The following is a 23,518-nucleotide window of genomic DNA, read 5'->3' on the forward strand; positions in this document are numbered from 1 at the left end:
AGATGGTGTGACGTTGACAATTGACATGCCTAGCTCATCTGTCCTTCGATTTTTCACTCGATGATTTATGAGTGCTCTGAAAACGGCGGCGGCAGCCGCTTGGTCACTGGTCCGCGGTTCCAGGCCAACCCGGCTGCGGGGAAAATTTTGATACATGGCCTCTCCAAATCTGCTGGCTCCGCGGCTTCCGCCATCCCATAGGCGCCCGCGGCATCATTGGCCATCGGAGAAAACGCACAAGGCGCAACCCAAATCATTATTTCTTCCGCCCCAAGAAGCCGAGCCACCGCCCACCTGTTTGCTTTCCCTTCCACCCCTCGATATAACCGCCCATCTCGGTTCAGTTCGCAGCACGCGCGCACAAAGTCGCCAGCCGAACTCGACTGTCTCCATCGCCGCTGCTTCGCTTCGCCTCGCCTCCCCTCCCCTCGCGCACGACGAACCATGGCTCCCAGGACGTTCTTCGTCGGCGGCAACTGGAAATGCGTAAGTTTCCAAACACTACCGCCCCTCTCGATTCGAAGCTTGGCTTGGTTTGATCTCTGACGGCGTCCGCCGCGCCGCGCGCGTGCAGAACGGGACTGGCGAGGACGTGAAGAAGATCGTCACCGTGCTCAACGAGGCCGAGGTGCCCTCGGAGGACGTCGTCGGTGAGTCGTCTAAAGTCTCGTCTCCCCGCGACCGCGGAACTGTTTCGGCTGGGGTTTGACTGACTGGATCGATCTATGCTGATCTCTGGTTCGGTTTCCGATGGCGCGTCGCAGAGGTGGTGGTGAGCCCTCCGTTCGTGTTCCTGCAGCAGGTGAAGGGGCTGCTGCGGCTGGACTTCGCCGTCGCCGCTCAGAACTGCTGGGTGCGCAAGGGCGGCGCCTTCACCGGCGAGATCAGGTTGCTTTTCCCTCTTGTTTTGATGTGCAGTATTGCAGTGGTCCCGTGTTTTGATAGATGCGGTAGAATCTAGTGCTTGCCCGCTCGGTCAGATTGATTGTGAGCATCTAAATTAGTGTAGAGTACAGATTACAGGGTGTTGAGCAGATGACAAATGGTTTCATGTCCCAGTTCATGGTCTGGTTTCAGTTCCTGGAAATGTGGCTTGATTCTGTAGCAAGGGGTTCCAGATTCAATAGCGGGGAACAGATTTGCATGCTTACTGAAAAGTTCTTATGTGTTTATCAGTGGTTTCGTATTTGAAATCAATAAATGCGCTGAGTCTCTGACTTTCTGGTCATAGATGGGATCCTGGGAATGTTCACTAGTGATGTGGGATGTACTAAAAAAGTTGCTGTTTTGGTAACTAATAATCCAACTCTTTGTGGTTATTGTGGAGGTTCTGCAGTGGTATCATCGATTCAGACCTCAGAGTCATTCATTACGTTAATCCAGTGTCAGAATGTTGCCTCCAACTCACTAATATTTGCTGTTTTCTTATTGCAGTGCTGAGATGCTGGTGAACCTGCAGGTGCCATGGGTCATTTTGGGACATTCTGAGCGGAGAGCACTGCTGGGCGAATCAAATGATGTTAGTACTTTTAAATTTTGTCTTGGCTGTTGGATTTGTTTTAGCTGATCTGCTCGAATTTATCTGTTGTATTGACTGTTTATGTTCCTGTGTTATTGCTACTCTGCTAGATGCTTGGAACTTGGAAGGAACTGTCATGATAATTAGTGGACATGTGTTGAAAATATTTGACTGTTCGTGTCACATTTGATTGCATCAATTAACTGTTGAAGTTAATTTTATTTAGATATCAGGGTTTGGGTTCAAAAACCTGGTCGCCACTGCAATCGGATTTGCCTCTGGTGAGACAAGTGGCATAGCTAGGATTTTAAGGGACTCGGGGCAAACTTTTTTAACTCACAAAATATTGAAGTGCTATAAGCACACTAATGATGTATTCATGTAAAATAGTTCCAAATTGCTAAGTTTTAACTAAAACTAGTGAATAAACATAGAGTAGGACAATACAGAGCTCATAAAAGGTAGATCACATTGATTTCTGTGGCTGCACTTTTGAAATATGATGATTGTAATGATTTCATCTTTCTTATACTCTGCTAGAGACAATCGGAGTTGCTAGAAATCGAAAAAAAAATATTAAATCAAATTTCAGGGAAAAAGAAAAAAGCGAAATTCCTAAAGCGCATACTTCATACGCTGCTGGCCTGCTGCTGCTAGGTTTTTGACGGCCTCTGCAGTCTGCAGGAGACATGGGGGTACCTGGAAAATTGGCACTGGGGTACCAAGGGCAGCCCCCCCCCCCCTCCCTCCCTCAGCCGCCGCCGCCCAGGTGGTGGCTCCACCACTGGGTGAGACAATGGCTGTTGCTAGGCCAGGAACTGGCAAAAAAAAGTGCTATATATGGCCCCCATTTTGTCATATTTTGATCTAACCAGGCCTTATGAGTGGGGTTTTGATATTCTTTTTAACCAATCGTGCACTTTGGTGGTGGAATCATGTGATTGTGCTCACTGTTCAGAGTAACGTGTTTATTCTGTGTTGAACTGTTGATGCTCTGTAACTTAGCATAAAATCTGAGTTGCTTACTCAGTGAAGATTGATTATCTGAATTCAGTCGGTGTCCCAAATATAATTAGTATCTGAGCCTTCTAGTGATTAAGTTTATTAAGTTCTTTCATCAAGCTTTTTAAATCTCTATTTCCAGCTGAAAGTCTTTTGTTTCTTTACTAACTGCGTAATTTCACTTCATGACAACAGTTCGTTGCTGATAAAGTTGCGTATGCACTGTCCCAAGGTCTCAAGGTAATTGCTTGCATTGGTGAGACACTTGAACAGAGAGAAGCAGGAACAACAATGGATGTTGTTGCTGCACAAACTAAGGCCATTGCAGGTAACTTGCTATCATTAAGCATGTTCCACTGAATAAGCATTGCCTTTCTGCTTTAACATCTTATCAAGTCATGTTTATGTTCGGTATAGGCTTCAATATATAAATGCTGCTTCATTCCTTTTATTGCGTTTGCATTGGTTAGTCAAAATCCTGGAGGAGTAATCAGTGTCTTGTGAAAATAAAAAATGAAAGATAGTAGAGCATATTGGCAGATGAGAATGAACTTGCATGAAGTATGAAAGAGATTATCATTTGAACAGCAAGTCGGAAAAAGAAGCAGTCTCTTTTCTCCCATTTCACTGTTTACTGCTCCCTTTTTTTCAGAGAAGATATCAGATTGGACAAACGTTGTATTGGCATATGAACCAGTTTGGGCTATTGGAACTGGGAAGGTTGCAACCCCTGCTCAAGCTCAGGAGGTATGCCTTCTGAAATTGGAATAATTGCTGCATGATTAACATTTTTTTTTTGCACATGTTATTACTTGTATTAGACAATGCTGTGTTGCCTATATATCTGATAGTTCCTTCTTGATTGACAAATCGATATCAATGATTCTTGATTCCACTATTTCTGATTTTCAAACTCGCATGGTATTTAGGTTCATGATGGTCTGAGAAAGTGGCTCCACACTAATGTTAGTCCTGCAGTTGCTGAATCTACCAGGATCATTTATGGAGGTACTACCAATTTAGAACTGCAATGTATCAAAAGGGTTCTTCAGATTTAGTTCTGTAATTGTGATTCTGTGAATGGAAGATAACCCAAATAACTCTTATTACTATCAATTTATTGCATAGACGATCACAGTTAGCTTCCCACTGCTCTAAACTAGATCTGACCCCTTTGTGTTATAAATTTGTGTTTCTAGGGTCTGTAAATGGAGCTAACTGCAAAGAACTTGCGGCTAAACCAGATGTCGATGGATTCCTTGTTGGTGGAGCTTCATTGAAGGTCTTATCCCTATCTCTTCTCGATGAGATCTGTATAAACAAAATCTAAGTAGTAAAAAAACTCTGTGATCTGATTCAGCGCTTTCCTTGTAGCTGATAAGAACTCTTTTTTTTTTTGGCTTTTGCAGACTGAATTTGTGGACATCATCAGGTCTGCGACTGTCAAGTCTTCACCTGCCTAGTATTTCGAATGCAGCCCGCTTGTAGAAGTGAATGCTGCTGATCTTTAAAAAGTTATGCCATTTTAGCAGCTTGTTGCGTTATTCTACATTCAGTGTGCATTGTCTGTGTATGATGCTTATGTCCGGTGATAATTGGATAAATCGAACCGTGCATCTATGCACAAATTCGAAGAAGTCTGTTACCTGAATTAGTGTGTTTTTTTCCTGGGGAAAAGAGAGCTTTATTTATTACTCAGAATTAAAATTATAATCCCGAGCAATAATTTGCTCAACACACTGGAGCTTGCCAATGCCACATTGTCGCATGCTTCGTTCGCTTCGCCAGCTGCGCGAGCTCATGAGCTGCACAATTCTGCTCTATCTTCACATGTTTGATGGCGTACAGGACTTTTTTTTTTTGCGAAGGGTTAGGATTATATTAAAGTAACAGTACAGCCAATTTTATAAGAGCATGTACAATGCAAGGATGTTTAAATAGATGTTTAAAGAGAGAGAATAATGCCATATCACGAAGTATTTTCATAAGAGCCTTAAGCTGCAATGGAAAGATCTCCTACCTCTGATTACAAGTGTATTTCGTTTTAGCCTCATCAATTATTCTCTAAATATAAGTCATTCTCGAACTTCTATGCATTTTTTTCTCTTTTGTTTTCATCTTTTTTCTCTTTTGTTTTCATCTTGCTCTTGTTTAATAAATGCTATCATTTTAATAAATGAATGAATTATTTTTTACAATGCAAAATAAATGAAGGGCAACAAGATCATTTGATTTACTTTCTTAATTTTTATGTATAAATCTAAAACGACCTACATTTATAATCGGAAGGAGTATTTAATACTCTTCGTGAAAAATGCATTGGGATGAATGAACGTTTTAAACGGTCTCTTACGTTTCTCAAGCTGCTAAGAATCTACTTAAACATATGCACACCTACACACACTAGACATTAACAAAGTGCCTCATGTTTGTCTTCTGCAGAGCGCTTTTCGGCATGTTAATTACATCACCGTACATCACAGTTGCAATTACGCTACTAAATACAAAGTCATGAATAAACAATTCCAAGTAAAATAAAAGTCGTGACTAAAGCCAGCAGCTGTTGGCCACGGCACACAGATTCATCACTACCCTTGACGGGATACCTACTGCAAAGCAAGTTTATTTATTTTAAAAGAAAAATCTTCCACCTGCACATATATATTTGATATGCTATTGCTCTCCAGTCTTTACGTTTCCTCGTCAGCTCGCCGGTTAAGTACCGGAACGGATGAGATCAGCACTAGCAATCAGGCCGAGCTCGGTCCCAAACGCCTGACGTGACCATTGAGACATACTAGTCATCTTAGTTAAATGGAGTCTCCACACTCGGCGGCCTACCTGCGAATTCATCCCCGATCTTGGTCTTCGATCCCGTCGCGTTGGGAGTCTTGGGACTCGACGGTCGTCTAGCCAGTAGCCAAGGATACACACGTTGAAACGATCAAACCTCTCTAGGTACTGATCACAGGCCACACACCAGTGCACAAGTCTCCGTCGATCAGCGCAACCAGTCGCGCGTGCGTAGCGTAGTGCATACGGGTTGGAAATAAACGAATCGTGGTCCGATAAAATAATAACCACAAGCACATACGTCTCGTTTTACAGGTCGACGAGTCACATGGCACCCATTGGCACGGACCCACACTCCTCGCTTACTTGTAGTTGGGGTCGTTCCCTCGAAGACGTACGTTTCTTAGGCCAAGTTGGCATAAGAAACGGACAGTGCTTCTTTGTGTGAGCCTGTGAGGAGGGAGGAAGGAGCCAAGCAAGGGAAGCCGCCATTATAAGCAGCTTGAAAAGGCGTGAGTTCTCACGTATGGCGACTGCTTCAGAGTTTTGACTCGGGCGCGCCAGCCAAGGAAGGGACAGGAGCACACGGCCTATGGCGCTATACATATACGCGATCACGGACCCTGTGGGATGATATCTTATCCTTGGCGCGCGGAGGAGAGAGAGCAGGAAAGAGAGGAGGAGAGGAGAGGACAGAGCTGCCGCGCGCGCCCGAGACCGGGAGAGAGAAGATCAGCAGCAGTCCGAGAGGAGAAGGCGCGAAAAAAAAAAGATGGGGAAGGGCGTCCTGGAGGTGCATCTCGTCGACGCCAGTGGCCTCTCCGGCAACGATTTCTTAGGTGGGTGGCTTCGTTCTCGTGGGAAGGGCCTCGCCTCTCATCACTCGCGCGCGAATCGCGTTCGCTCGCGTGTTCTGTTGTTGGTTCTTCGTGTTCGTTTCGCCCTCGTGGTTTCGGCGGGTGCGGCCCGCGGCGGGTCGGCGAGTGATCCTGATCTGACGTTGTGCTTACGTCGCGTTGCCGATCCTGCAGGGAAGCTGGACGCGTACGTGGTCGTGCAGTACCGGAGCCAGGAGCGCAAGAGCAGCGTCGCCCGAGGTGAGTGCTAGCATACATCATCTTCCCCTCCTTTCCTTCCGATGAGGGCGTGCCGGTTTTACCCCCAACGCAACCTAAATAAGAGGCCAATTTCTATAGAAATTTTACGGTGATCCAAAATTAATATGACCTATCTATTTTTAAGTCTAACAGTTTAAATTAGTTAAAATACTATTCATTTTTTACCGGTAGTATATATGAGTAGTATGATAATATTAGGGTTATTTTAGGGAGAAAAATACGTGATATAAAAGTAATTAATTGTAGTTATATGTCTCTAAATAGAGTAATATTTTATTATTGTTTTAACATTTTAATCTGCATTCAGTATGAGAGTTCATTTGCTACCCATCGGCTAGGGTAGTGATATGACGTTTGCGGCGTTAATTTTTTTTATTAGTAAAAGCATGGTATTATCAAAATATCCAATTACGCTGAATCATCGAATTAGATTTATATTAGCTCTTACCTAAATGAGCTCAATTTTTAAGCTAGAACGGAGTAACGAGCCACCGTTGGCATTGACACAATTTATTCAGTTTTCATGGTGAATTGTGATCTCCCCTAACTAAATGAGCCGTGACCTGTATGTATCGCAGACCAAGGGAGGAACCCGTGCTGGAACGAGGTGCTCAAGTTCCAGATCAACTCCTCCGCGGCGAACGTGCAGCACAAGCTCATCTTCCGGATCATGGACCAAGACCACTTCTCCAGCGACGACTTCCTCGGGGAAGCAACGTGAGTGCTTGTCAACAACGCATCGACCCTTCTAAGCTTTGGTGTCGCTGATCCCACTTCTCCGCCGCTCCAGATTCCAGAATAGTTGACTGCATCCGCGAGCAAAGGGAGGATATTTTCAACTGTGCAGGTCTAGGCGTCTAGCTAACCCGTGCGGTTTTTCTGCATTTGTTGCAGGATCGACGTGACGGATATAATCAGCTTGGGCACGGAGCACGGCACGTACCAGCTGAACACAGCGAAGCACAACGTGGTCCTCGCGGACAAGACGTACCACGGCGAGATCAGGGTTGGCATCAGCTTCACCGCCGCCCAGGTACAGGAAGATGGGGGAGAATTCGGAGGCTGGAGTCACAGCTTTAATGAGTAGAAGATGTGGGTAATGAACCTCGATGTTCTTTCGTTGCTTAGTAGTAATATTCAGCTTGGATGTAATGTTTATACCAACAGCAGCTTATGCTTAAGATTGATGTGACTCAAATGTACGTCACATTCTTGGCTCTTTACATGTATATTCAAGAACCGTCAAATCCGTATGACTTTGAGTCGTCATGAATTTAGAGATTGTTGATGACCAATTTCTTTTTGGGTCTTTGATTCGAGGGGTGTCATGCTCACGAGGGATGAATGGTGATAGACCAACTCTTTGTTCCTCTTGAACGTGATTTTCGTTTCATTTCATCCCTGGCCAGCTGCCCAGCTCCATCGAGGCTTATCGACTTGCCACCGTCCCACCGCCGGTCCCTACGAGCTCCTACCCAACTGCCCAAGGCGCGCGCATCCAGCAAGCCGCCAGGCCACTTTGTGGTTTCGGCCCGAACTTTTTACACGTGCCGCCGCCGCCGCCGCCGCAGCCTTTGGCATGACAGCACGCAGCTCCCGCGCCGCTTGACGGATGCCCACGCCGCCGGGGTGCCCGCCTCGTCCCGTGCGCCATGCGGGCGAGCCGGGCGGCCGTTCCAAACAAACAGATCCACCCGCGCGTTCGGCACGGCGGACCGAAGCATCACGCGCCGCAGCAGAGTGCCGAGTGCCCAGCCCTTCTCCACCCCGGCGAAACGCAGTGACGCCGTCGTGCCAAACATGAGAGCCCTGGCACGATGGCGACGCTCAACGTGGATCGACCGAAGGAAATCCGAGGAAGAGAATAAATTCTGAACAACATAAAACTCAGCATACTAGAACAAGGTTGGAGGAACATGGAAATGCAATAGAGATCCGTGATGCAAAGTTACGTTTGTACGTAGTATACTATGACTCGGGTATACTGGAAATACTAGCCCCTCGTGCAGGGATAATACCTTCGGGAGGATCTTAAACCTCATCCATTTCACAGTGAGAGCAAAAGTGCATTTCACAGATGCTGCCAACAGCGCCTAGATAACTGAATTTGGTCTTTGGCAATTCCATCATCTTAACCCAGTGAACAATGTATTCCGTACAATGTTGAGAATATAATACAATTAAATGCTTCAGAAGGAAATCTAAGGAAATGCTATTACTATCCTATACATCGAGTATACACCTCAGCAGTTCAAAGGTAAAAGCTGAAATTGTGCAAGAAATCAAATCTCTGGCGCCAACAGGAGCACCAAACTCACAAAAAATGATTCATACGAGTACAGCTATACGAAATTCCCATTTATCAGCATTTGGACACCTGATCGTCAAAAAGAGAACCGAACTGTCAGCTTGTTTATCAATGTTGTCCATCTATGCTTTCACTGTGTCGTCCTCCAAAAGGGTTAACAAGTTAGACAGCTGGTACCTGCTAAAATGTTCATATCGAGACCAACCCTCGCACTGACCATTTGTACACCCTTGCAACGCAAACTGCACAATGGGCTAAAGGACATGGTCCCGCTGAGGCACAAGCAAACATTTGCCCAGGTAACGAATCACCTATAGCATCGGACCAAAATGAAAAGCTGCAGTCACAGTAGAGGAACAGACGACTGCAGCATTGCTTGTTGGCAAGAACGATTCTCAGGTGCATATAGTGCCTGTAGGGAGTGAGCATTGCGTCCATTTACTCCTAAGTATCCTCTATAACCTCTCTGACTGATAAGATATCATCACGTGGATGAGCCGTTTCAACAGCGACAGTAACTTCATCTCCCACTTTCCCACGTGAAACTATTGTTGTAACTTGAATCCCAACCTGTCAGTGGCATTAGTCATTAGCATTGGATGAATGATACTCGTGAAAAAGATAGAGGGAGGGAGATAGAAAACAAACGGAGACAGCTATTTCATCTGATTCACAATACAAGTCCAAGTAACAGAACTGATAGCAGATTAGGCTAACCAACTGTCATTGCAAGTAATAACTTATTTTCTCCAGAACTGCCCAGAAGCTCTGGAACTCATCTTTTGGTTTCATAGCTTTGGCCTTTGGCGGTATGAATGACCCCTCGGGTCGTTGTGAAATTTGTGAAATTTTCCTACTTAATACGAAGATGCGTAGCTCTCCTGCGTATTCGAGAAAAAAAAACTCTAGAACTCACTAGAGGAGATGAGAATCCAGGCTGATCCTAGGATTCAACCCGGATGATGTTAACCAGGCTCTCCACTGACCATCCACAGGCTGGATCTCTCCAGTACTACTCGAATTGGATCTCTTCATTAAATTTTAATGGGAGAAGGGTGGTGTCATTTCCTTTTCTTTATCCAGTTTGGATATGTTTGACTAGAATTATTTCAAATGTTTAAGTAAAAAACAATGAAGAACAAAATACATAGTCACAATCGGACTGAACTAGACAACAATTTGCCTGAAACCAGTCAGGAACCAGGTTCTTGGAATTAAGGAAAAGATCATGAATCAGTCAGAAGCAGCATAGATCATCTGGGATCAGCCAGAACCGGTAAATGATCAGAGCAATTTAGGACTAATAGGAGTTAATCGGAAAATATGCACACATGCTACAGCTAATGCTCCAAATACTATCATGATGAAAGCAAAGACAGTACTGTATAAAAATCTGCACCATCAAATAAAAAAATATTATAAGGAGAATGTTGATCTACCTCCACCAAAAGCAGAGCTGCCATACGATCCTTGACAAATTTAAGAATCAGAGCTTTGTACTTCCTCCCCTTTGGCTGTCTCCTCAAGTATTCCAACAACCAATACCGTAAGCTGTTGCTATGAAGCCTCCTAGCTACTTTAACATGCATACTCGCAATAAATGTCATTCCTTCTAGGTCACCAGCTGAATATGGTGGAGAATCACCTCTAAGAAAAGCTTTTACCTACAATGTAATTCTCCATCAATATTCAAAATTAAGTTGACCGTATATATATTCTTTGGATCAATGTACAATGATAAAATTATGAGAAATTGATAACAACTAAGAATGCTATCAACTTTAAATCAAAGTGCACAATTTCCAAATATCATGCATGCTATAAATTTTTTCCTGATCCATAAGAATAATATAGGAGTATTTACCTGATAATGAGCTAGCAGATCAACATATCTTCGAATAGGAGAGGTGAACTGCACATAACCAGGAATGCCAAGTACACCATGTGGTACAGGTTTTTGAAAATCCATTTCCGCGGCACGGAGCACACTGATATTGGCAAAGCTCCTTGCAGGCCCTTCAGGTAGATGAGAAAACGCTGACACTGATGTGTTAGACTGGGGGTGACCTCTGTATGGCAATGGGAGATTGTTGTCAGAACCAAAAGCAGCCACTGCCTCGCCACAAAGTATCATCATCTCAGATACAAGTTGCATTGCTGGATTTGCTTGGTCTTCAACATATAGATTAATAGTTGGTTCAGGATCATCAGGATTTGACACCTTGATACGAGGCTCTATCATTGCAGTGTCTATTGAACCCTGCAGACTTCAGAGTGTCAATCTAATGAAGCATCAGGTGGTCTCCGGAAATGCAAGCTTTTGCTAAGTGGCATACGGAAGTGAAAACTGAAAAAAAGAAAATAAACATCTCCAATGGGCAATGGAAAATGTCGGACCAAATTTAAGGGATTTACTTTCTAATATACCATATTGTCTGCTGATGAAATGTGCAAGAGTAAAACTTGGTTACCCCCCCCCCCCCCCCCGGCAAAAAAAGAAAAAAGAAAAATGCAGATTTAAGTCGAGGAGATGTGTTAACATTATTGATGTCATGTTAATGGCTTTTGTCATTCCAAGAATTTATAAGTACAGTGTGTTATGCTTTCATTTGCAAATCATGAGTGTGCACAGATGAATTATAGACCAGCTTTAGCACCTACCTGGCTACGACGCCACTGTCCACGAATAGAAGCAGCTTCTTGAAGAATCCTTAGTTCTTCCTCTTCTTCCAGGTTCATGTAAAGCAATTCAGTTGCACTCTCATATGTCAACATGTAGGTAGGTTTGATGACTGAATTCTCTATAGCATATTCTGCAATACTATGCACAGCACAAATGGAATGTCAATGAATTCACTCTGCTCTTATGAAATTCTTTTAAAAGCCAATCTCAACGATAACAAGAAGGAAAAGAATCGGCTCAGAAATCAGCAAGGGACATAGTGGAATATTACCTCCCATCTGGCTGTAAAACCACAGATACACTCACAGATTTACATTCTTTACCCTGCTGCAAGCTCATAGCATTCATGGCAAGCCTCTCTGGAAACATCGGAAAGGTAGCAGTTGGTAGAAAGATCGAAGTTCCTCTGTGCATTGCTTCCCTGTGGGCAAGAAACAAACATGGTTTTCTAACAAATATAAAATGCTTATGAAGAAAGGCTAGAACAGGAGATGCGGTAATGACCTATCAATGATGCTCCGGGGTTTAACCAAGCACGTTGGGTCAGCAACATGTATCCAGACCTTTATCCTACTATCAGGTAGTCTAGTTGCGCTCAATGCATCATCAAGCTGTCACCAAGAATTCCCAATGTCAAATGGAATAACGCTAAATATATCATGCATTCTCTGTGGAAAGATGCAATGGCAGAAGAAACAGAAACATACTTCATCAGCCTCATCTACATCAATGGCATACACTTTCAAAGTTGAAAGGTCCTTCCTGATATGCTGAAATGATAAAATGCCAGAGATAGAGAAATGTATATACACATAGAGCGAAAGTATCTGGCAGTAACTAAATATACCATGTCTGAATCAAGGCAGTCCACCAGAAGCTCCTCGGCAGCTGACAAAACTTCCTCAGTGTACCTGATACGAATGTCATACCTGAAAAGATCAAGATTGACGTGCACAGGGAAGTATCCAACATTTATAAGGAGCTTTAGAGCAGCTGATGATGTCCTTGTGAACCCCATAGCTTTGAGAATCTGCCATTACATTAAAAACCATGTTGGCAAACATCAGCAAGATGGGCAAACTTAACAATTTTCTTCAATAAAGAATGATATTAGATTTAAAAAATGTTTCGAGTAAGAACTTTTGCAAAGGACCTGATGCTTAACAAGCTAATTTTATGATATATAAGGTTTTCAGACATCCAACAGACCAACGATGGTGTAAACAAACTGCAGGCTTAAATACGATATTGTGCATGGAAAAACTGATAGTGAAATCTGATATGTTACATTTCCTGCTAGTCTTCTTTGTTCATCGTCACTTGCATCAACTGCATATGCCTGAAGAGCCTCAGTTTTTTGCCTGACTTTCTCTTCCACCAACCATGAACCTTTAGGAGGCTTGGAGTCCAGAGGCAATGCTTTGGCAGACTTGAGTAAGTGGACAAATTCTTCAAGTTCCTTCTCAGCTGCCTCTTTAGCAAGTTTCCGTCGTAGAAGCTCTTCTACCTACTACCAGATAAAAAATATAAATCTAACAACCAACACAACAATGCAGGAATTAATTGCAGAAATTGACCAACGAGGGTAATTTAAGGAAATCTGCAGTTGCCAAATAAACAAAAAATAAATATCTATTTGAAAAGCATGCCAGATTACAATGTCAAACGTCATATAGTACTCAATTCTGAAGCCAGGCGAAAAAGATTAGAACAAACACAGTGGGCCCAAAAAATGTTATTCCACGGAGCAATGCTGCAGTCCAACTTAAACCACGACTCGGATTTGTGTTAGGTTTTACACAGGAAACTGATGAGAAAAACCAATATCAAGAGACCAAAAGGCTAATTCGCACAGCCTCATATCAACTTATACAAACCATGGTCCTCAACAGATGAACACACAGTGAGATAAACAGCGGAAAAGAACTGGCAGGCCTAAAAGAGACTAGGGAACTCCATCGTCAATTGAACTTTAGTCAGCCAGAGCAGTCTGGGATCAAATGACCCCATAACGTTTTTGCAAAAACAAAAAAGAAGGCCCATTACATAAAATAATTACAGAAAGAAAAAAGAAGAATCAAACTTAGTATAGAAATCGACTGCACTAGACATGCATATTCCGTGGTTTGCCCCAGACTTAAATCCAGAGCTGCGACTGATAACAAGATCAACTAGACACAGCACACTTAGATGGTGCTATCTATAAAATATGTGCCATCTTACTTGCCAAAATCATCTAAAATATTCACATGATGTAAGTCGCACAATATTTAGAAAATATACCTGAGCAGGTGGGCGAGGTTGGTATATGGAATAATCTCTGCTCTCTACCTCGACAAAATATACTATATCCCTTGATAACAAGAAATGTGCACAGTAGCTTTCCAGAGACTCCTTGGTACCATACACTATCTGAGAAAATCGTAAAATCAATTTTGAACATGTAACAGGACAAAATAGGACATCGAACAAATTTTGTAAACCTCTGACCTCTGCAAACTCCTCAACTGTTATTGATTTATCCTTCTCAGAAAGCTCCATCCAGGCACACTCTAAAACACTTGGGTCCTGTTAACAAATAATATGATCATTCTGATGCACACACTATACATGGCACATAACTACACTTACAGCTCATGCAGCATCGCTTACCAAAAGATCTTGCGCTTTCTCAAGAAATTCATCTATTCTTGAATAATCAAAATTCATGACACCAGGTACAATATATGTAATCTGCTGGGGCTTTATAGAAGACAGGATACCGTTCTGTACAAAAGTGAAGCAGCCATGTCACTAGAGAATCCATAATGTCTCTCTGTTTGAAGAAAAACAATGACAAATATATGTTCAGGTATAAATTAATTAGACAGGATAGTCTATTGGGCAAACTATGGTTATCCTTTCCTATAAGACCTGATCAGTCACCATCCAGTTTTTCTTTCCATCGGGCCTTTCAACAACTGCAAGCAAAGATCTCTCAGAATCTTTCTGAAATTCAAGCAACAATCCTTTCTGTAATGTTCTCTTATCTATCTTATTGTCAGACAGTTCCTTTGTGCCCTGCAATCCTATCCTGAAGAAGAATAAGGAGTTACAACAGTAAGTTTCAGTGTGTTTTAGATTGTGAAAGGCGATAACCAAATTCAATAGCCATCGCATCACTTCAGAAGTTATCATAAACATCTTGCAAAAATGCAAATGAAAGTAAGAATATGGGAAAAACACCATATAGGGCAGCACCGCGGTATATTACTGATATAAAATGGCAGTGATCTTGGGTTAGCTTGCTGAATCTCCAAAACTATATACAGTGTGAATCGTGTTAAACATATATATCTAGAACATCTGCTGCAAATACAGACTGATAGAGCAACATAGTCTGTCGCTATCCTTGCTCGTTATATAAACTTTTATAGGATTCATTCCCAAGAAGTGTAGAAATGACCTCATTTAAGCTCAGGTACTGACATACATCGTTATGCTTTCTGTCATAAATAAAAATGACCCAAGAATAGTCTCATTATGATGCAACACAAAGAAAGCAACAGTTCACCACAAGTTCATCATGCACCAATCGAAGGGGCACATCAGTAGTCTACCTCATAAAAAAAGTGTGAAATCACTCAAGATTGTTTGATCCAGAAATTCAGAGGTTCAACCTCGAACAATTATTTTTATCCCCCCAACAAAAACCCTCAAACAGTCATTTTCCTACCCTGTTCCAACAAATAAGAAACTGGCTGAACAGGTCGCTCCTAAGTTTTGTCACAGTAGTTAAGTGGTTTCAGTGTTCAACAATGCAAGCCCCCACGATTTAACAAGGATCGCATGCTACTACTAAATACTCAGTGGAATTCAGTAGCTAGTGGCACAAGCACATGCATACATGCAACTTAAGCAGCGCACTGGCTCAAAACATGATAGCGAATTTACGGGAGTGTGAAGGGCGCATTACTTCGCCGAGACCCGGACGCGCCGCCGGGAGCGGAGCTCCTCCAGGACGGAGTCGACGAGGCTATGCGCCGGACGGCTCCGACAGCCTCCGTAGAGGCAGGAGTGGCCCCCGGCGAAAGCGGCGGGCGGGCGGATGGCGCGGCGGAGGGAGCGGAGGCGGAAGAAGGCGAGCGCCGCCCAGGAGCAACCGCCCGCCGCCCGCGCCGCCATGGGCGACGGCCTCATCGACCCGCGACGCCGCTCGCCGGGGAGGGTTTACTTGGGGGGGCGCTCTGTTTTCGGGTGGGGTTTTGGCGATAAGAGACGACGTGCTCCTGCGAGTGGAAGGCGGGAATGGAGCGAGCGTGTGTGACGGCTGACGGGGATGGGGGTGATATGGCAACGGCAGGTGAGGAAGAGAGGTCGAAAAAATCCGTACACAACGAGCCGATTTTTACGTGGGCCTCGTGCGTGCGCTTCTTACATGGGCTTTACGCCTTGGAGTTGTGTCGCCTCTTGGGCCTATCCATTTCTCCCAACTTTGTGTCGCCTTGGAGAACAATTGGACTATATACGGCCCGCTAGAAATAAGCAAACGAAAAGGGATCCTATGGGAAAATCTAACGCCTGACCCGTCGCGCTAGAGACGTAGCGCGGGGCGTGGACCTCGTCACGTGGGCCAAGCAGCATCGGTTGTGGGTTGTTTTTTGGGATTTTTTTGTCATCATGTCGTCCGAGCCATGGAGTCAATCACGCGGAGGGGTTGCACCTGGCAAAAGCATGAGGCACATGGATAGGAAAGCTAATTAGATTTGTTTGTATTAGTTCGTTTCATCGCTTTAAATGGAGATAAATATCTCATTCGGTGTCCGTTTTTCATTTTGTTTGCACCGTTGTGTTTTTTACAACAAGCCTAACAAAATAAGTTCTATATTGCATATGTTTTGGACATATTTTATATGCGCTAATAATTTACTTGCAACGATACTGTTAAGTTATGGGTTAACATACTAATAAAACATCAAGTAAGTTGTTACAAACTATTTTACACTAATGTTGCTATCTCGTATAAAGTTTTATACAGCCTTCACATAAGTTACTATAACATATCCTTATAAGTCGCTACCTCATCGGAAGTTGTTACTTGTCTCAACATAAGTTATTTGTTTAATATCAAGTGTTAATATTTGATAATAATTCTAGGGTGTATCAGTTGATAGATGTGTGAATAAGTTTGTGGTGTGTGTATTTATAATGAACTCAAGAACACAGAGATTATCTAGATTTAGGCCTCTCTAAGGATAACAGCCCTGTGTATTGTGTATTTTATTATCTATATTTGTGAACTAGTTCTCCATCTGTCTTTACAAATCAAATTCTCCTCTCTTTATATACTAGAGAGAAGGAGAACTTATAAGTGCACCCTTTTCTGCTGATCCATATCTTAACTAAATCTTTCACCCCCTAAGCTATTTAAAATGGGCGATACACGTGCTCCTCTTTGTTCTGATGAAGTTGCTGAGTTTATGCCATCCGCTAGACACCTCCACGCCTACATCACCCTGGTCAGTCGGTCTATCCTGTCCCATCATCGGTCTCGTATGCGTGCCTATGAAGCAGTCTGATATGCCTACGAGCCCGTCCCGTAACATTTAATACTACAGGACGGGGCATGACACCACTATGCAACCAAAATCTGTCCGCTGGGGAGGAGTTCCTAAGGAAGAAAAACACTTGAGTGAAATGCATCTAATGAGAATAGACTGGTTTGATGAGTACCTGTCCCGCGACCAGTCGTTATGTGGTAAGGATCATGGTCGCGAAGATACAAACTCGTCACACGATGGGACTCTGGTCCGAGAAAGAATCTTCTGTCAACTGGTATTGACTAGTGTGGGCCCTCAGAATAAAGAACCCCTATTCTATACATCAACAGTAGCTCCCAAGCTCCCTCGCGGATGTGGTGGTCTGAGCGGTTCGCCGCGTGGTCGTGGATGGACCTGGTCGTACCATCTGAGCCCTAGTTCAACACGAGTTCACCTTGAGAGTGGTCATTAACACATTCCACTTTCATGGTGGGCCCATAAAACCACATTCTGAGGGGAGGTTTTAAACTTCCAGAGAGAGAGAAACATCGTGGGAGAGAGAGGCATTAATTTCCGCTGGACAGCCCCCAAAGCAGGGCCTTTCTAATTTCAAGATGGCTGAACTCCGCGCGACGGTTGGGATATCTTGTTGGCCCTATAAATTGGAAAGCCAAAGCTTGTCTATGAATCCTTTCACTATCCCCCACAGCGTTCAAGACCTTGCGCACAGAGCCCATCATCTCCTTTCGCAATCACCCTTGCCGCTCCCAGTGGCGTCGTGCACCAGTAAAGAGTCAGATGTCCCCAGTCCAAGTGCACTCTGACAAAGCTGAAGCAGATATATAACAACCGTCTACTCCCTCGCCGCCTTTCTCAGGGGGAGGACGTGTCTGCGCCCCGCAAGGGGGAGATCGTGTTGTTTGCCTCTTTCTTTTTGGCAGGCCTTGTGCCGTCCCTTTCTAAATTCTTCACAACCGTCATCTCCTACTATGATATATGTCACCTTCATCTCAATCCTAATTCCATCATCATGCTGAGCATCTTTGCTCACATGTACGATAACTTCATTGGGGTTGAGCTATGCCTCGATCTCTTTAGGTATTTTTACATGATCGAGTTGTAGACTGATCGGCCATTAGAAGCTGCGGATTCTGCCTTCATGACGGCATTGCAGGCTCCTACCTTGAGATGGGCCTTAAGTTATCGTGGTCAGGCTGGAGGGAAGAATGGTTCTTGAGGATTCCTTTGACATCATCTGCATGTCGAACGGACCGACACAAGTCTACGAGAGCTGGGGGAACTCTCCCGTGACCACTCCGTAGTTGTTGAGCCTCGTAGTCCAGGTCAAAAACCTTGCGAACGCCAGGCTGACCGGATCAGATGTTTCCCGTGACTTCATCAAGCGTCGGTTGTGCCCTTTGTGGAAAAGAGCACATTCGACATATATGTACACCGGGAGTGATGACATCACCAGGGAGAGCTTTTTAGGTAATATCGCAACCATTTCCATGGTGCTCTTTATTTATTCGTGTTGTGTCTTAAGTATGCCTCTTATGCAGATCTCTCTAAGAGATCGTCGAGTAGCTAGTCAAATTCCTCATGGCGATAGCCTTGAGGAAGGATGGCCTGCTACGAGACACTTCTCCATTGTGCAATATCTCCCTGTCAGAGAGGGCTCGGCTCAGATTGATATGTTCGGCCTTTTCTTGGAACTTCCATGTTCAAGCCTTCTCCTGGGTCAGGGTTTCATGGTTTGCATCGCCACAGGGTCTTCCCGAGGTCGATGTCTTGCGTCTGATAATGGATGAGATCACGGAGACCGCCCGGGAAGTTGATCTTGCTGCCAGCATGCCTTCTCCATCGCCCCAGCACCACTCCAGTCGACCCCTCATCTGGTCACATGTCAGCCCAACTGGTCGAGGAGGCGACCAGACTGCTCAGAGTCGGGTAGCGGCCACGGGCGATGATTTTGTGAGCGACGTCGGTCTATAGAGGGTCGACTAGCATCGCCCTGACCAGACTCGCTTTGACCAGGTGCACTCCGACCAGTCTCGTTCTGACCAGAGCAGGAGCGATCAGGCCACCGCCGGCCAGCGTCGACGCACGGGGGGAACAGATCGGTGGAGGGCCGTCTACCACTGAGGTATCAAAACATGCTCGCGAGATGTCGAGCTCTAGTGGCTCGTTTACTGGACTATCCTCCCTGACCAGCCGACTCAGCGGCTTTACGAGGTCCAGGCTTGTGCTCAGCACTCCGCCACCATGGTAAGGTTTCTAGTTAGACACATATACCTCGAGTTTTCTTTCTTTTTTTGGTTTCGTAAATCAGTAGTCGCCGTAGGTCCTCGACCCTGCTCACGGTCTCAGTTGTAACTCCTCCACCAGTACCTCAGCAACATGTTTTGGTCCCCCGGTCTGCAGTGGCTCTGACCTTGGAAGCAGTGATCATGGCTCTCGCACCTGTTGAGCCAGTCGTGGAGCCCATTTCGGCTTTCGATCTGCTCTCCTTGGCCACCTGCTTCCTTGGCCACCTGCTTCTCAGCCTCGATCCGCAAGTTGATTGATGATAAGGAAGCGGTTGCCTGTAAGTGCGCTGAACTAGAGAGGCAACTGACCTAAGAAAAGGAGGCATGGTTCGTGCTCCAATAGAAGTGTGGTGAGCTCCAATGAGAAAAAATCGGGCTCGCCACCGAACACAGCCAACTCAGGGAGAACAAGAGCACCACTCGTAGCATTCTCTAAGATGTGTTTAAGGCGTTCAAGGAGTCCCTGAGGAGCCTCGAGCTGGAGATCATCGAGCCGAAGGATCCCTGCACAGACCAGGCCTGGGCCTATGCCACCAAGGTTCTCTCGAAAAAAATTTCCGATCTCCCGAGTATTCTGGCGGCGAGAGGTGCCGAGGATGTGGCGCAGGCGGTGAGGGATGCAGCAGGGTACGTCCTCTGGTGTTATTGTAGCCGTGATCCCAACTTCAACCTCGACCTCATTCGGGAGGAGATTGCGGTAGCCGGACCCGTAGCCAAGGAGAGACTGCAGGAGGAGTGCCAAGGGGTGATGGACTATGTGGGATCCATCTTCAAGGTGGAGGCCACCAAGGAGTAAATATTAAACTATAATTTAGGCTTTGTATTATAATTAGATGAAACTTTTGGTTTCTCTGATGAGTTTAATATTGTAGCCCTGATCGTAGGAGTCATAAAATGACTAAAACTCTCTCCCGCTCTGAGCCCCTGACCGCACCTACCAACAACGCCCACGACCAGTGTCGGCTGAAAGTGGCGCGACCAGAACTGGCCGACCCACCTGCTTGCCTCTATCACCTGCAATGCTTATTGAAGATTCCGTTGATCATCCTATCTGGAAAGTGGTGGTCGAGTGAGCTGGGATTTACGGTCGAGCGAGAGAACCTGTAGGGTGATCTTTGAGGTCCGTCAGTCCTAACACCACTTAGCCACGTGTTAGTCCTAAGCTAGCCGAGTGAGACCTGATCAGTTGGCTTCTGTGTGATTTGCGACCTAATTCATTAACCAGCTTATCAGGAGGAGCTACTCATGGCACGAAGAGACCTGGAGAAAATGGCCAGAGAAAGTGACCAGCGGCAAAAATATTTCTATGATTACCTCAGCCAAGCTTTTACACCCTTCGACTCGCTGCTGCGGTCCGCTGATGTTCAGGTTCTCCCAACGCTTGGAGGCACCGTGACTAGTCACATTGACTGGTTTTTGGCGGCCTTGAGGATAGGCTACACGTGACAGTGGGCGACCACTTACTGGATGTCGGAGCCACTGGCACCTGTCTTGCCCTAGACGGTGCCATTGTTGTTCGCGAGCTTAGGGATTACTTTATCGTTCACAAGTACTATGGTGATGATGTTGATGAGGTGTATGAGGTATGAGGATGAGGCGAGATATGGGTGGTGTTAGGGGTGTTTTCTGCTCAGCAGGAGTCCTCAGGGCAGTTCGGGGGAGGAACCTGGACACTGTAGGCTGCTTTGCATCGTCTAAGCACCGATCATCGGTGTTGTTGGCTCTAGTACTTTATGTACTAACCACATGCTGATCTAATGATAAGGTAAGCTGGTTATTATACGTCGTGATGACACTTGACTTGAGGCCCTATGACCCCTAAGAGAAAAAAGAATGAGGAGAAGCAAGGTGTTGGGGAGCCGAAGCATGGCCAGGACTTGCTCGCGGTAACCTCGATACCATAGGGGTATGTGTAAGTGGTAGTTCTGGATACGAGAAAGGTTGTCACGAGTACCCCTTGTGTGTACTTTAGCTAGTAGCATAAGCTGAATGATCCTCGTGTGGTGTGGGTAAAGTTGTACCCCCTGCAGGGTGTAAGAACAATTTGAATTGCCACGCTCTCGGTCATGAGCATGCTTTTGTCCATCTCCATCGGTCGTAGAGTTACGAGCCATGGATTGTGGCATGGTATGTTGGGGTGAATTGGATTTGGTTTTATTTACAATTATGTTGATAATTGTTTTGGATATACATTATTGTTGTTGGGTATTACAGGGTACACTACTATATCTGTTAAGTATAGTTGCTCACACATATGTATCTAGGTTACTTATCGCATATGTTTTACTTAACCTTGTGGTCTACTCTTGCTATCAGCTCAATACATAACCCTTGGAGTCGAGCTATGTATATGTGGTCTATATGGATTAAGTCTTGCAAGTACCTTCGTACTCACGTTACTCTTTCAAGTTCTGCTGATGAGGAAGAGATGGTGTTTGGCTACTTTGTACCCACCGATGTGGGTGATGAACAAGAGTAGTGCATCCTACTCTGGTAAGACGTGACTTTTGGGGTGGAGCCTAAGAGCATATGGCTCCACTCTCCTTTTGTTGTTGTTAAGTTTTTAATCTTTCGCTGCGTAGTTTCTCTTTTGTTGCAAACTATTGTAAATGATCATCCTTAAGAACTTGTAATATAATATTTAATACTTGCTCTTTCTTAAGCTTTGTTGTGATATATATGTTGGAAAGTCATATGTTTCGATCTTGGGCACAAAACACGTGCTGAGACTATCGGAATGGTATTCTAGTTAATCACTGAGATCATGATTATAAATAATGATCCTCTTAATGATTAATTAGAATATTGTTTAGACGATTCCTCACACGCGGTAACCTCAGCTTTTATAGGTGATATGATGAGGGGAACGCGGTGAGTTCACCACAACATGCGCGCATGGCAAGCTCACATGTCTACAAGAGGAGAGGATAGAGGGGAGGAGCGGAGTCCGTGTTGGCCCAAAGACGTGGCAGTGTGCAGTTAACGTTGAGGTGGCATTAGCGAGGACCGGAATGGCTTGTAGTTGTGCATGGTGGTTGTGTCCAGGTGGCAATGGTGTGCATGGGTGTGTTTGTGCAGCTCAGGGTGGCTTGCATTCGGTGCGAAGGGATGCATGAAAGAGGGAGGGGAGAGCAACGATGCGAGAAGAAGAGGGTGATACACTACGACCACATGTTGCGTGAGCGTATGCTATTGAGGTCGGGCAGTGACACTACCATGCACATGCATGCAAAGAAGGAGAGAGAGGAGAGGGAGCGAGAGGAGGGAGACGACCCTGACAAGTGGGTTAAAGGTGAGCGTCATGCAGTTGATTCAGGGGACCAGGGGCCCTCATGTCGGGTTAAGAGAGGGTGGGTAGGTCAGGCCGCTCTAGCCCTAAAACGAGAGAGGGGAGAAATGGCTAGTAGGTCGAAAGAAGCAGAGAGAGAGAGAGAGAGAGAGAGAGAGAGAGAGAGAGAGAGAGATAAGAGAGAGAGAGAGAGAGAGAGAGAGAGAGAGAGATATATATGGTAAACATGTCTAAGTTGGGCTCCAGTTGAGGGAAAAGAGGTTGGTTCGAAACGGCCGAATTGGTTAAGAGAGAGGGAAAAGAAAGGATGGGTAAAAGTGGGCGCAGCCCGGAGCTAGTTTATGTTTTTTCTAATGATCTTTGAATTGATCCGATACTAGGAATTCAAACTTGGTTTGAACTCTATTCAAACTTGCTCCAAGAAATCTGAAAATTTCACCATAAATACTAAGGTGTCCCATAAGCTTTTTGGCAAAATTTGGTGATGTATCGATTAATCATTTTAGCACAATGATTACTCTCATGCTCAAGGAGTTTGTTAAATGCATTTTCAATATGTAGAAAAATCCAAAGATGCACAAAGGAAAATTCTAGGAGCTATTATGGATATTTATGAAGTCATTTTTATTTTGGTTTCAAATTTTGGGATGTTACGTTTATAGAATATTGAAAAGTTATACTATTATGATACTATTTTTCGAGATAAATATATTAATACAAATTATTTTTAAATATCCAAGCTCAATATATATATATATAAGTTATTTATAGTTAAAGTTTAAAAATATTGAATGCATAGCATCCAAAACGACAGTGACCGGAGGGAGTTGTTAGTACTATCCGAGCTGCATCACATGCAATACGTGCATAATATGCAAGTGGAGTGGGGCCCAGGGATTCCTTCTAGAAGGTTTCAGTACATTGGACACTGCTCGAAATGAATAACAAATGTGACTGGTGGAATCTTTTAGGGGTTAGACG

General features: G+C 44.6%; 3 protein-coding genes across 4 annotated transcripts; 2 read left to right on the forward strand and 1 right to left on the reverse strand.

Annotated features, from left to right (window-relative positions):
- Positions 1 to 154: 154 nt before the first annotated feature.
- On the forward strand, positions 155 to 4,175 carry LOC133909127 (triosephosphate isomerase, cytosolic-like). The gene is made up of 9 exons (XM_062351420.1): positions 155 to 486; positions 575 to 650; positions 765 to 888; positions 1,435 to 1,519; positions 2,717 to 2,849; positions 3,174 to 3,268; positions 3,451 to 3,529; positions 3,721 to 3,803; positions 3,931 to 4,175. Exons 1-9 carry the CDS (start codon positions 445 to 447, stop codon positions 3,982 to 3,984), a joined length of 771 nt encoding a protein of 256 aa, XP_062207404.1. The 5' UTR covers positions 155 to 444; the 3' UTR covers positions 3,985 to 4,175.
- Positions 4,176 to 5,718: 1,543 nt separating this feature from the next.
- On the forward strand, positions 5,719 to 7,727 carry LOC133909129 (elicitor-responsive protein 1-like). Its single transcript, XM_062351423.1, has 4 exons — positions 5,719 to 6,153; positions 6,346 to 6,411; positions 7,011 to 7,149; positions 7,327 to 7,727. The coding sequence occupies exons 1-4, from the start codon at positions 6,087 to 6,089 to the stop codon at positions 7,517 to 7,519; spliced, it is 465 nt and encodes a 154-aa protein (XP_062207407.1). The 5' UTR covers positions 5,719 to 6,086; the 3' UTR covers positions 7,520 to 7,727.
- Positions 7,728 to 8,530: 803 nt separating this feature from the next.
- On the reverse strand, positions 8,531 to 15,726 carry LOC133909128 (ribonuclease II, chloroplastic/mitochondrial-like). 2 transcript variants are annotated; one of them, XM_062351421.1, is made up of 14 exons: positions 15,379 to 15,726; positions 14,337 to 14,496; positions 14,076 to 14,189; positions 13,914 to 13,991; positions 13,707 to 13,835; positions 12,712 to 12,930; positions 12,271 to 12,453; positions 12,131 to 12,193; positions 11,928 to 12,034; positions 11,695 to 11,844; positions 11,402 to 11,561; positions 10,605 to 11,000; positions 10,180 to 10,404; positions 8,531 to 9,310 (listed from the first exon to the last, which is right to left on the reverse strand). In XM_062351421.1, the coding sequence occupies exons 1-14, from the start codon at positions 15,600 to 15,602 to the stop codon at positions 9,185 to 9,187; spliced, it is 2,334 nt and encodes a 777-aa protein (XP_062207405.1). In that variant the 5' UTR covers positions 15,603 to 15,726; the 3' UTR covers positions 8,531 to 9,184. The 2 variants fall into 2 exon arrangements, with proteins under 2 accessions (XP_062207405.1, XP_062207406.1); XM_062351422.1 differs by lacking the exon at positions 14,337 to 14,496 and having other exon boundaries at positions 15,379 to 15,518.
- Between the last annotated feature and the right edge of the window lie 7,792 nt (positions 15,727 to 23,518).

This window comes from Phragmites australis, chromosome 2 (genome assembly GCF_958298935.1).
Source record: "Phragmites australis chromosome 2, lpPhrAust1.1, whole genome shotgun sequence".
NCBI classification, from domain to species: Eukaryota; Viridiplantae; Streptophyta; class Magnoliopsida; order Poales; family Poaceae; genus Phragmites; species Phragmites australis.